Source organism: Bombus fervidus, chromosome 11, assembly GCF_041682495.2.
Source record: "Bombus fervidus isolate BK054 chromosome 11, iyBomFerv1, whole genome shotgun sequence".
In the NCBI taxonomy this organism is placed as follows: domain Eukaryota; kingdom Metazoa; phylum Arthropoda; class Insecta; order Hymenoptera; family Apidae; genus Bombus; species Bombus fervidus.
Window position 1 is genome coordinate 2,703,530 of NC_091527.1, and position 13,315 is coordinate 2,716,844.

At 40.0% G+C, this 13,315-nt stretch overlaps 1 protein-coding gene across 8 annotated transcripts in view; it reads left to right on the forward strand.

Moving 5' to 3' along the window:
* Hth (Meis homeobox homothorax) overlaps positions 1 to 13,315 on the forward strand; it is a 507,314-nt gene that overhangs the window by 467,233 nt on the left and 26,766 nt on the right. For all 8 annotated transcript variants that reach the window (XM_072013316.1, XM_072013317.1, XM_072013319.1 and 5 more), the window contains one exon: positions 4,834 to 4,892. In XM_072013316.1, the coding sequence (XP_071869417.1) occupies positions 4,834 to 4,892 (59 nt within the window). The remainder of the gene's footprint in view (positions 1 to 4,833; positions 4,893 to 13,315) is intronic.

Genomic DNA, 13,315 nt, shown 5'->3' on the forward strand with positions numbered 1-13,315 from the left:
ATAATGAACACGCTATTCTATACACACTATTCATTTTTATACATTTTCCTGTAGATGTATAAAGATTCTCATAATGGCAAAAAATTGTAATTTACGAATTTATCATTTTATTTCAATCCTCTTTGCACTTCTTAATTCATGTTTCCGGTGTAGATACCTAAATTCTTTCTACTTTTAAAACATTCACATTATACTCATGGAAATACTTAGTAATTCCAATCTATTCGAATATAAATAATATTTATTCAAGTATAAGAATTTAATTCTCCCATCAATTCGAATTTCCCGAAAAACTAAAACCATCCCTCGGATATACTCGATCGAGGAGGGTTCGTTAAACGAATTTATTAAAGCGTCTTCGACGCGTAGAAAGACAGAGAGAGGGCACGGTGTTCCATGAAAAATTCAAATTCGTTTCCGGAACGATGACGAGGCGGCGAGAGCCGGGCGCTTTTCACCCCTGGTGTGACGGGGGTTTGTTTCACGCCGCGAAACCGAGATGCCCCACCCCTCACCCCTTCGGCTTCATAATCAAAACTGCATTAAAATCCTGAAAGCGGCGACGAGGGCGCGGTGAAAAGTGTTTTGTCATCCCACGGGGGTTGGCACGACGCAATATGCCTCTCCCTTTGCCGCGTCGCGAGCCGAACACGACGTGAATCCTGCGCGTCGTAAACCGATAATTTTACCGGGCCATTACGATCGTCCACGATAACAAACCCGTAAAAAGTGCATCACCGCTCGCGATGCTTTCCCGCGAAAATACTAGCGAAACTGTTTTAATCGCGCTCGCTTTTTTCTCGCGCCTCCTCGATCGCGATAATAATCGTAAAAACTAATTTCCTATCTGTCGATCAACGGTACGATGATGCCCTCTGATGCGTCTAGAGGTGCTAGAATTTATTGGACTAAATGGAATGGTTTGTTTTATTGTAGATTTTTACTGTCTATCGTAAAATTTTTTTAAACTTCTTAATAAGCAGTCATCAAGCCGTAAACTGGATCAGCCCTTAACTGGAAGCTCCTGTAATTGTAGAATAAAGAAGTTGTTGAAGACAAATCAATTTTTAAGTTTTAGTTAGTTGTTTGTAATAAGATTTGAAGTTAGAGAAAATTCAAAAAATAAAGAATTCATAAATTAAGAACTTCTAAAAAAAAGGAAATTAGAGGTCCGAATAACGAACCATAGTTAAAGAAAAACTTTCAGTAATATTTATTTAACCATAGCCTATAGAATTCTATAAAAAAATAAACTCCACTCGTACTATCGTGAAACATCAGACGCTTTCTTAACTAAAACTCCATTATTTTCATGAGAACAAGAGATCTACGATGACCAACGAAGAGTTAACGGACAATTCGCGAAACCAACCCCGCGACGAGGCCGCCGGAGGGACGAGGGATGACAGGACCGTTTGCCAGCCGCTACCTCGACTGTAAAATTTCATCCTGTCCGTTCTATGTGCGGTGAGCTTAAGTTTTCCGGTGGCGAAGATATTTCTGCCGGTTTCCAACCCCCTCCCACACATCGAAGAACGAAAGAAGGAAAGAGAGGGAAAAGGTTGGGCAGTTGCCACTGCTTCCGTCCCCTTTCTAGCTCTCTCTCTTCTCCGCCTCTGTTCTTCTTTGACTAGGGGCTGTGCGCCATTGTTCGGGCGATATTTCAGCCACGGGGATGGTTGCCAGGAGGGCGACGCGGGGGTTGGCGGCAGTAGTCAGCTGGCTGTGACACGCTGCCTACGCCGCCAAAGGGGAACCAGAGGCGTTTAGGAGTATTTGGGGGCTGGAAAGGGGCCCTCGGTTTATACAAGCAGGGATACTCTTTCATCCAACGATAGCTGAGGCCTTGACTTTGTGGGGAGTCGGTGTTACGATCTTCCCGCGCGTTTACACACCCGCTGCTCTCCGTTCCAAGTACGCTATACTGTGCTCTATCGACGATCTGCGTTTCGTGTCCACTTGTCGTTTGTTTTAAGAGGGTGTCAACCCTATCATTTTTTTCTTTGGTACTTGTGAAGGAACTCGGAGAAAGATTAAATAGTCACAGTAGTACGCGATATATTCGCTATTGAAATCCATCTATATTCCTCTTATCTTGAAAGCTTCCGTGCGGTTTCGCGCATTGTCATTTACTCTAAATGTGTCAGGTTTTGATTTTTATTAGCAGTTTGTTTCAAGAACCTTTTACTTCTTTAAAGAATTTCTTTTCTCTAGTAAAGTATGCAATATGCGGATCTACTATATTTAATAGTATCCATGCGCATACCATCGACACTCGCCCAACTGTGTACCTCTCCAATTCCTTCTAATTGAACCGGAAATTTCCGTTGTCGACTTACGCGCGAGTTTCGAGCCGGTCGGTCCGGCCACTTGCAACTGGCCGAGCTGCGTCGAGCGTTAGAGTTTAATAATTATTATTCATAAGACTCCGGACAGGGAGCCGGCCAGGCGTAAGGCCGAACAAGAATGATGCGACGCGAAACAAGAGGGGCTGCAGCTGCTACCGCGTTCCTCCTCTCTCGCTCATCCCTCTTCTTGCCCATCGGAACCATGGTTTTCCACGATGAGAGAAGGAGGAGGGGTGTGCTCCCGAGTCAGTCGAGCAGAAACCCAATCACTTCCGGCGTCTGCGCCCATTAGGGCGCCGCGACGCTGACGTCGGCTGACGTACGCCCTTTCGCCTGTCTTCCTTTCTCCGTTGCGCCCTCCCTCTCTTCCTCGTTTCCCTCTTCGTGGCCTGCAGCAACCTCCCTCTCAGGTTGGACCTCTACCAAACTCGAAATAGACCGCAGATCTATTGTTTGGAAAGCGCTCGCACGGAAGCTCCTTCACCGTGGCTAATGACGTATCGAGGATCCCGGTAGTTCTCTCTTCTTGTCGGCCCCGGTTGCTCCGTCTTCCGCCGACAACACACCGCCTCCTTTTTCTTCGCTGTTAGCTAGATAATAGGTCGCGAAGCGATGGAGAGGAGAATATACTCCCCTAGGATGTTTTTTGAAAAATTTAGTTGGGGTTTACACAAATGATCCTGCGAGAACGTGTTTCACGAAGTGTTTGGGACAGTTGATGGATGTGATTGTTAATTAAATCGTGGAAAGGAATTAAAATGTGTCACTTTTTTGGTGAGGTATCTTGCGATACGTTGGTTATACGTCATAATGAGGGAAATGGTAATACGCGAGATATCTCGTCCATAGATATGGGTAAAAATCTAATCTACTTCCGATTTTTTACTACAAATATCTATAATTTTTAACGAATGATAAAAACAAGAGAATTATGATGAATTGACCTAGATTAATCTAATTAACTGTCTTGCAGTTTGCAATGAACAATTGCATCCACCTGTAATTTTCATTATTCTATACAAGAAACTTATTACTCTATGTTCTCCCACTACTTTATTCACTAAAAGTACACAAGAATTATAATAGGACGGTAGAAGCGAGTAAATTATGATCATTGGAATTAGAAACAAAATACAAAACATTTGCGATACAAAAGATTTGCATTTTAAAGATTTGTACAAATTTTAAGCTTTATCTTTTTCCGCAGTCAGAAGTTGTATCCATTTGCCAGTCTTTTTATACGAGCTATTTGTTGATCTGTATTTCCAAAAAAAATTTTCTTTCTGAAAAAGAAAACAAGAATTTCGTACAGAAGATAGATATAGGGCGAAATGTGATCGATGGAGCGAGGACAGTTCGATTCCGGTCATCGCGGCGCGCACCTGTAGTTCTCTTTCGGGCGTGCATTTCGCTCGGCCACTTCGTCAAATTAACATACACGATTCGGCCGGAAATTACGTCCGACAATTACCGACCTTACGCCGATGAAATATCGACGGTAACCGCCCCGGCCGGCCAAATTGAGATGAACGATACATCGACGTACGTATGCGCGTTCTGACCGAGCTTTCGACCTTATCACGCCGATCGCCTAATGCCCGCTGCCCATGATCCACTGATCTACATAATGAGTCATGAATACGTCTGGCTACCTGACTGTTATCGTTATCTCTGATTACCGGAATAGATTTCTTGCCAAGGACGCTGCTACGGGGAGATCCGTAAGCAGCTAAATGACCGACGTTAGACGCTGATTGGTGGCATTACCGATTTATTTGAGGCTATTTTTCTTCAGCAAGCTAATGTATAGTTCGCATTTAACGTGGTGGATAAATTGGCAAATGTTCTTTGATCTTGTTTGGAAATGAAGAAATGGGTTTCGAGGTTATAAAAATGAAATTATTTGAAACTGTTGATTTTCTTGTCGGAGTTAACGAAAATGAAAAAAGTTGATCATATTTCTGATCTATATTTTGCTACTGAAATTAGGAACTTTTACAGAAAGTAGAATTGTTCGGTTGCCTTCTGAGTGATTCATACGTATATCGAAGGGATAATTAAAATAGACACTTTTTCCTGTATGACGAGACTTGCACTCAGCTGTTTCTATAAATGTTTCTTCATTAAATGTATATTTAATTTTTATGATATTTCATAGTCAACGCCATATCTAATGGTTTTAATAAAAAAATACGATATATCTGTAATAATATTTATAAATCTCATCTGCATCTTGACCTGCAATTTTTCAATGTGTATTACAAATATAATTATAGAATTATAAATATAAATCATAATGTTTTTATAGTTTCCATGATATTATGATTTTATAGCAGCATATATGATTTTATAATTAACACACTTTACATAACCACTAAGGAAACCTTAAGACAACTGATTAAATAGAAGAAGAAATTAAATAGAATTATTGATTATCTAAAGATTGTATATTCCATTTCTAATTGGTACATTTCTTTTGTTACAGGTTTATCAATGCGAGGCGTAGAATCGTCCAGCCCATGATCGACCAGAGCAATCGAGCCGGTAAGACGAGCCCAATTCTGTCAACAGACCCTTACATACACACATACAACACCGAAGACGCGTATAATTTCATGTCACCTGTGCCGGGCATGCATCACGGATACGTTTATCCGGCTTATCACGAGGGTTACACTCCTGGTCCTTATCGCTTGACGTAGATCGATGCGTTGTAACGAAGGAAACCTAGCTATAAGGGCTCGTCGAATTCGATATCTCTTATTAACCTAAGATCGTTCCATTAGAATCATTGCTTTACCTATTATGTTGTTTAACGTAGATGTTATAATTTCATAAAGTAATATTACTCTTTATTATATGATTTATAATATTCTTTAATCTCTGTATCACAGAAAAATCTTTTTATACTTTACAATAATGTTATTCTCTTTCGTAATAAGTAGTCTAATTAGTAGTTGAATCTATTATAGTTAATCAATTATACTCCCTTTTTCTATAATTAGATATCTTTGTTAACACATTTTTATTACTTCAAGTTGACAGTTATTTGACATATGATTAGATTTATGATTAGATTGATATATTTTTCTTTATATATAACATCGATTCCAGATATTTATGAGAAACTGAATTTGAGAACTGACAATCACGCTGCCCGTTAATTCATCTCTTCTTTCGTAATTTGACGAAGAATTGACCGCGACGTATTGTCCGTGCGATTTATGTAATTTTCGGCTGCTCGGAAGTATTTGCGTTTCCAAGCACCTTGATCATTTATCAATAAAGGAACAATCTGAACCGTATTAACCGGTAGCTCGTTTTGTTTCTTTGGCGGAAGGCAATTATCCCCCGTGACTCGATTATCGTCGATCGTAATCGTGCACTTCATCCGACCTCTCTATTTTCTGTCTCGTTAACGTTCCGACTTCGAATTCGATCTCTGTACTGTGTCATTTTTCCCCTGCAGAAACGAATTCAATCTTAATCGAGTAGATATACATCACAAAACACGAATTCTCTTCTTTAATTCCGCTTTGCGAAATATTCTTCAATTTTTTGTTTAAGCAGCATTTCTTTGACCTAAAAATTTAATAATCATGAATTTATTATTCGAAATAAAAATGTTATATGAAATTAGACAACATGATGAAAGTATAGGAGAATAATTTATTTTAGAAAATTTAATTAGCAAGTATATAACTTACACTACGTTCTCCAATATTTGGCGCAGAGTTTCTTTTAAAATATTTCAGGAAATTTAAAGTTACATATTTTCTTACTTCTATATACTTTATTTTATACTTTATTTTATTTGTTTTCCACTATAATATTGTACTTTATTACAATTCTACTAATACTAAAATCCTGAAATATATATAAGTTCTGGTTCTTATCTCTAATAAGGGAAGAGAAAAGTAGAAAAGAAAAGAAAATTCTACTCGTATTGTAAATATAGAGGGTTAATAGCGTGTACGAAAATTTCCCTTGATACTCAAGCAACGGGAAAGAGCAGCGAAACACGATAAGAGGGAGAAAGAAAAACAAGGAACCTCCGGTTTCCGGGCCGTGTAATCTGTAAAGACGTCGCGTTTACGAGGAGGGAATCACTTCGTTTGCAGTAAAAGGCGACAACAACGGTTACCTAGCCCGATATTGGGGATCGTGGAAGTAGCGTCGCTCTCTTCGTTCTGTGGACCTCTCCTCTAGGGGTTCAAGGGTTCGCCTAGTGATTCGGATGATGGCGAAGAGGGCTGTTTTGTGAGGGCCCTGGTCGGGCAAAAGGTGGATAACGTTTCGGATAACGTTCGGATAACGGCGGGATAATTGGTAGCGGTGATCAGACCGGGTTTTACGAGCAGTCAACATGCCTCTCACCCCTCGACTCAATCCCGAACCGCGTCTTTTTCGATCTTCCTCTCGTTACGTTTCTTTGTTTCGTCGTAGATGAGCTAACATGCCGGCGATCGGGGTTGGTTCTCTCGGTTAAACGCTCGAAACGAGAGAGAATGCTCGATACAGCGAGTATTTTTACGACTGACTCGCTCATAAACACTCACTGAGTTACGGGTTGTTTGCTCCAGCCCCGAGTTTGCCTTCTCGGAAGCTTTCTCCTGTGTTTCGCGAGTGGGTTAGTTTGCTTGGATAGCATCACGAAATAGTTGGATTATAGTTAAGATAGAAAAATCTGCTTGTGACAAAATATAACAAAAATGATTCTTTTTGTACCTATATTTCATACCATAAGCTTATCAAGCTTCTAGTATTCTTTTTTTTTCTTTTTGGAAAAGAATCATTGGTATCTTTAAGAAATTCTAAATTTTTACATTATTATATCTGGAACTAGATTATTAATTAATATTTATTCAACTTATCCGCTCCTAAATTAAGAATGTTATTAGTAAAACATTTTGTTATTTACTTTGAATGAAAAAGTCACTGTCGTCGTCAACAAATTCTAGAAAGCATTCCACGATTTCATTCAAATCCAATATATTTCTTTCAAAATCAAAAGCCACGTCCGTTTATCGAGTCCTACTCTCCTAACTTGGGAATATCGTTGGCTAGCTAGAAGCATGTTACGCTAGCAAATCGCGACAGTTAGAGAGCGAGCATGCGTGCACAGTCAGGGTAATTCCAGTTCGAGAAAGAGCGGTGGTAGAGGGAACTAACGAGCCGAAATGTCGCAGTACGTATCGAGAGTAAAGTGGAAACCCGTGTACGGTTAGATTGTCATCCCGAGTCAATCCTGATCACGGGCCACTTCGCAACCCCTTTTCCTTTGCGTGTACCAACGTTTCTCTCAGTCTCTTCCCAAAGAGCTTTGCCTCTCGAATTGAAATTGATGTCGTTACACGTGAATTTTGCGGACCATTCGACCAAACACAGAGACCAGGAAATATCTCTAAAGGTAGGCGAAGCTTCGACTCTTTTCTTGTGAAAGAAATATTCGCAAGATCACGTGCAATTCGCCCTCGTTCTCATCCATTTTTCCGATTCCTCCGGGATTCGATCCTGGCATCGTTCGTTCTCCCTCTTGGCTTCTGGACGATCAGCAGTCCATTAAACCTTAATAGCCGAAGCATTAGGCCCCTGGGCAGATTTTGCTCCAACGGAAGCGAGATGAATGTGTCTTTCAAATGCTGCTGATCCCCCGTGGATCGTCCAACTTTCGAGCCTTCGTCGGTTTTCAACTTTGGTCGCTGGCTGAAACGTTTTATTTCCAAACCCCGAATCTAGAATTGTCTCTGAAATTTCCGTGGAAGCTCTTCACTATTCATTAATTATTTGCGGATCGAGATGGCTTTGATAAGATTTGTATTGGTCGCGTTAGTTAACAGTCGTAACCCATATTTCTTTTTTTGATTGATATATCAAATACATTGATCATATCTCTATATGATTTACATTTTATATATTAATTCATTTTACGGATTACGGATTTAATATAATGGATTTATGTAAAATCCTTGTTTACAGGTAATAAGATGATTTTAATGCCTGTTTCCTTCCGTTTACTGTCTGTGTGAATAGAAAGTGATACACTGTCTGTGTACTACTTACGTATTCTACTTCGTTTCTCTTTACGCTGTACATTGTATACATAACAGGATGGATTTATATGACATGTGTGATATGTATTTGTAGATAATAAGATGGTTTTAATGCTTGTCTTTTTCCTTCTTATTCATCGCTATAAATTAGTAGCTACCTTGCAACTGTTCAAAAGAATCGCTGCTCTGGTGCCCATTTGTCTCCCACGTTCTTTTATCGGGGAATATTACATTCGTCGCGGTAAAAGAATACTCGGAGCTGAGGGATGAACATCGAGCTCGTTCGAATTATATTAGGCCAGATCGCTAATTCAGAACACGTTTCATGGCGACATGGCTGCAACATCTCCCCGGATGGGACGAGAGAAAGGTCTCGAAAGAGGTAGACTGTTGGCATCCTTCGCGTCGTCGCGCTTCTTCGTGTCGAGCTAATGACGCGCGTCGACTCGATCATCAATCATACTTTCATTACGCGAATCGCAGCTGCTCCGCATTGACTTCGCGTGGCCCGCGGCCCATTGTTATTATTCCCAGCTTCCATCCTCGTCGCGCAAACATTCTCGTTTCCTGGCTACGGCCACGTTCTTGCCCCGCGATAACGATGGAACCAGCGCAATCAGTGATTTCATGCTTCGCTTCTGCCTCGATAACGATTCATTGCAACGTGTGAATCCAGAGGAATAAAGCTGATGATGAAGATCGCGTGCGGTTCTTGTTCTAGTTTGCAGTTGCAAGATAACGTGTTTGGTTTGGTTGGAGGACTGATGATAATAAGGATGATTGGAGGATGCTTGTCGTGGTTGGCGATGGTTGGTTAAGATATTGATGAGCGGATATGGTTTGTCGGTTTTGCTGAGAACCGAGTTTGTATCGGAGTAATGGCGTTTTTCTTGGGCGTTTATGAAGAGTCGGAGCATTCTGTGGTGAAAGTTAAACACTAGGTTGACAGATATGAATGGCTAGGAAATCGGTTATCCGCTTCAGTTAACCTGTTAGCCGTATCGTTCTTTAATTAGAAATTGCTAGACTTGTGGAGTTACAAGTTAGCAAACTAATCTTATTTAGATTGGTTTTAATCCTTATAAAGAACGATCCTTCTCAAGAAATTGTTATGTCCAAGGGATGGGCTACCGAGTGATAAATTAAATTCTTCTCTGGTTAACAGGTGATTTATAGCTCTATTATTACATCTGCATATTTCACATAATTATGATATAATACATACATATTAAATACATACAACAGAACACAATAGGATACATACATAGTGAATAAAACAAATGTCATCTATGACAAAGTATCACAATCAAAGTAATCCTTCGAGTAAATAAATCAAATCTGCTTATGGCAATTTTAAACTTCCTCCGATTGGAACCTTATTTCCCATCGCTAAACACAGCAGAAAAAGGCAATTTTCCAAGTAACAGGCTCTCATGCCCTTATACTCATTCGAGCAAGGAAATCCCCAACGCGTGTCTCTTTGATCGCAAGGAGGGTACAATATAAACCTAATAGAATCCGGATTCGGGGAGACACAGAGGCAGCTTGTACGTCGTAAAACGATGCGTCGTGGCTTTATACTTTATAGTTCGAGTGGCTGTTCGTCCGTGTATCGTGCTCACCATCGAATGGGGAAGGATTTAAAAGGGATCGCGGTTTTACGGCTGGTATTAGGAGGGCGGTAGCGTTAAAACCGCACGAATGCCTTTACTGCCATAGCAGACGTGCGTAAGCACGGCTAATTTTACACTAATTTTGAGCTACAGACTAGATCCGGACGATATCACCGATGAATTCAGCCTGGACCATTTAATAACTTTGAGATCGCAGTAGAAATGAATGGTTTGCTGATTTCTTATACTAAGTGTCTTTTAGCTTTTTACAAGATTTTATCTCTTCTGTTGATGATGCTTGGAACGTACGATTTTCTGATGAATAAAAGGGAAATTGGACGTTTTATTCTTTCTACAAAGTGGATAGTTATTTAGTTTTGTAGCTACAAAAGGTTTTAAAATTCAAGTATTCTATTATTTAGACCGAATTGTTGGGGTTGTAGGGGAAATTTCCTCTTTATTAGTTATTGATAATAGAAACATCTTTTCTGATATTGCTATAAAGAAGATGTAGTACATTTAATGTCAGTTTCATCGAAGACAAATGTAGTTATATTTTAGTTAATATATTGTATATATATATATATATATATATATGTCGGGGGTAACGTTATAAGTCGGGGCATGTAATGAATCTTTCTGCGAGTTGTCCATCGTTGTTGTATACCAGATGATATTTATTGAAGAGAATGTATTGCAAAGGTTAACAAGTGATATCGGTAAGTGAATAATTGAGATGTCGGTGACGATGAGTTTAGGTTCGATAACGAATACACGATCAATGGGATGACGATTGCAATTAGGAACTCGATGTACGTGTTCACTAGGCTAGTCGAACTTATCGGATTGAGAGTCAGTCCAAGTGGAACTGCCCTTATATACTCCTTTCCGTATCTCTCTGTATCCCTCAGGTCAATCTCTGTTTTTAAGGAGAGTTATTTAATCACTTTATACCTGTGTTAGGTGCACGTCCCCCCGTGACCATGACTACGTTCAGTGACCCGTTATGTCACTTCGAGCCCAAGCCCACTGTCATAAATCTCGGACAATCATAATTGACTTAACTCATAAACAACTATTTCTCAGTTTTATTGTTTAAGTACGGCTATAATAAAAAGTCTGGACTAAAGTATTGGAGGCCTTCCCCGACAGAAAGGCCCCGTCTTTTCATCTACCTCTCTCTCTCTCTCCCTCTCTCTCTCTCTCTCTCTTTATATATATATATATAATGTAACATATATATATAACATATATATATAATATATATATATGTTGGAGATGAAAGGACAGCGGGCCTTTCCTTTAGAAAATCCCCAATACTTTAATCTCTGTAAGTTAACCCGATTATAATTTTCCGAGATTTGCGATAATGAACTTGGGCTCGAGGCGACAACTAGTCGCCGAACGTAACCGCGGTCACGGGATGAACGTTTTACCTAATAGAGGTATAGAACAATTGTATAGCTCTCCTTAAAAAGAAATAGCTGTAAAGACACTTGACAGTAAGCATTTCAATGGTCTCTGTTCCGTGGCTCGTACCCTTAGACACACCCCATCATAGTTTTCCTCTGCAGCATCACCGCGACGGAAAATACATTCTCGTGCGATCTCGTCAGCGAGTAAAACAACGTCTTTACGATCAGTGGATACTTCACGTTTTTAATCACGAGTCCGACTTAGACTTTGGAAGAAAGTATATTTGTTATCCTGTTGACCGCGGATTTGTTATCGAACCTAAGACCATTGTCATTAGTGTCCAATCACCACGGTTACTTGTCGATTCTGTAATACTCACACTTGTGCTAATCAACATTACCTCGATTGCATAACAACGATGGCTAATTCCAGAGAATATTCATTACACGACCCTAACTCTAATCATAATGTGAACCCGACATATATATATTCGTAAAAATTGAAAGTCGGATGGAGTCATAACTAATTGTAAGCGACGTTCCACGATAAATGGGAAATTTACGCGGTGTAGGAATATTTGAAGAAAGGTTCGCTAAGGAACTTATGTTTAGCAGCGCGTCGTTCAGTGGTTGCTCTGTCAATAATTCTGGTTGCCTTCTCGCTTCTTAGAATCAATCCAATTTGTACGCGGGACAATGTAAAATTTCTGCGTTTCGACGTCGCTTTATGACCCAGGGGAGCCGTGTGTTTTTGGAACGCGACCGCCAATTCCTATTAGTGAACTCTACGTTGCGAGCATCGTTCAAAAACAGAGACCTCCGCCTCTGCTCCCTGCGCACTCCCTCCTAAAATATTACATTACACTTTCAAATCGGATGGTCAGTGTGTAAATTGAATTCGATTACGGGCCGTTACGGAATCAAAGCTCCACAATCTGCTGATTGGAACGTGTGTCGGCGAAACGCGTGAAAACACCACCGATCATTCGTAATAAACTACCAACGTTTTCAAAAATCTGACGGTTATAGAAATGAGCGTGCAACAGTAACGAGATGTGTAAACCAATGTTCTTGCTGCTCTTAAAATATTCCATCAACGCTACAATATATTTACAGTTTGTAATAGCTAACACAAAGTCAATGAAATTGTAATAACTCATAGTATTTTATAATTACGTAGTAAAAAATCTCAAATCCAATCCACTGGTGATTGATAAATTTAGAATAAATCTCACATACGTGATCTATGATCTTGTGGAAATAAATATCAAGCAATTTAGTTTCACGAGTGTTTCTCCAGATCACCTGAGATTTGCAACCCTTAATCACGAAACAATCGACTACACAAACCTTCCAACTCTTTATACCTACAAACCTACACATTACGTAAATTGTTCAATTTGTTAAATACGTATTCTTTTATTATTAACTTTTCACATCATAATTTACTTCATTCGTACTATCACAATTCACAAAAAGAATCGCGCGAAACAAAAATTTCCTAAAATTTCCCTTGGTTTACTTCTAAGGAATTTGAAACTCAGTTTGATCATCTCTCCCTCGTTGAATGAAACGTTTATCGTTTTATAGGCACAGATAACTACTATCTTTCATAGCAGAATGTTTCTCGTGCGTTCTTTTACCTTTAGCCCAATAACCTGACGTCCCGACGCCAACGCGCGAACGACGCGCAAGCAACATAGCCAGAATCGTGGTCCCTTCGCGTGCTCGTGAAACGACGCAGTAAAAACGTAACAGCGGCCCCGAAGTACCGTAAAGCTGTGACCGTACGGTGCATTTCGTAACGATGCCGCGATAAAAGGCGTCGGCCAAGCTCGCGCGAACCTTCCAACGGTTGTTTCCCTTCGTTCCCGCTGTTGAACAAG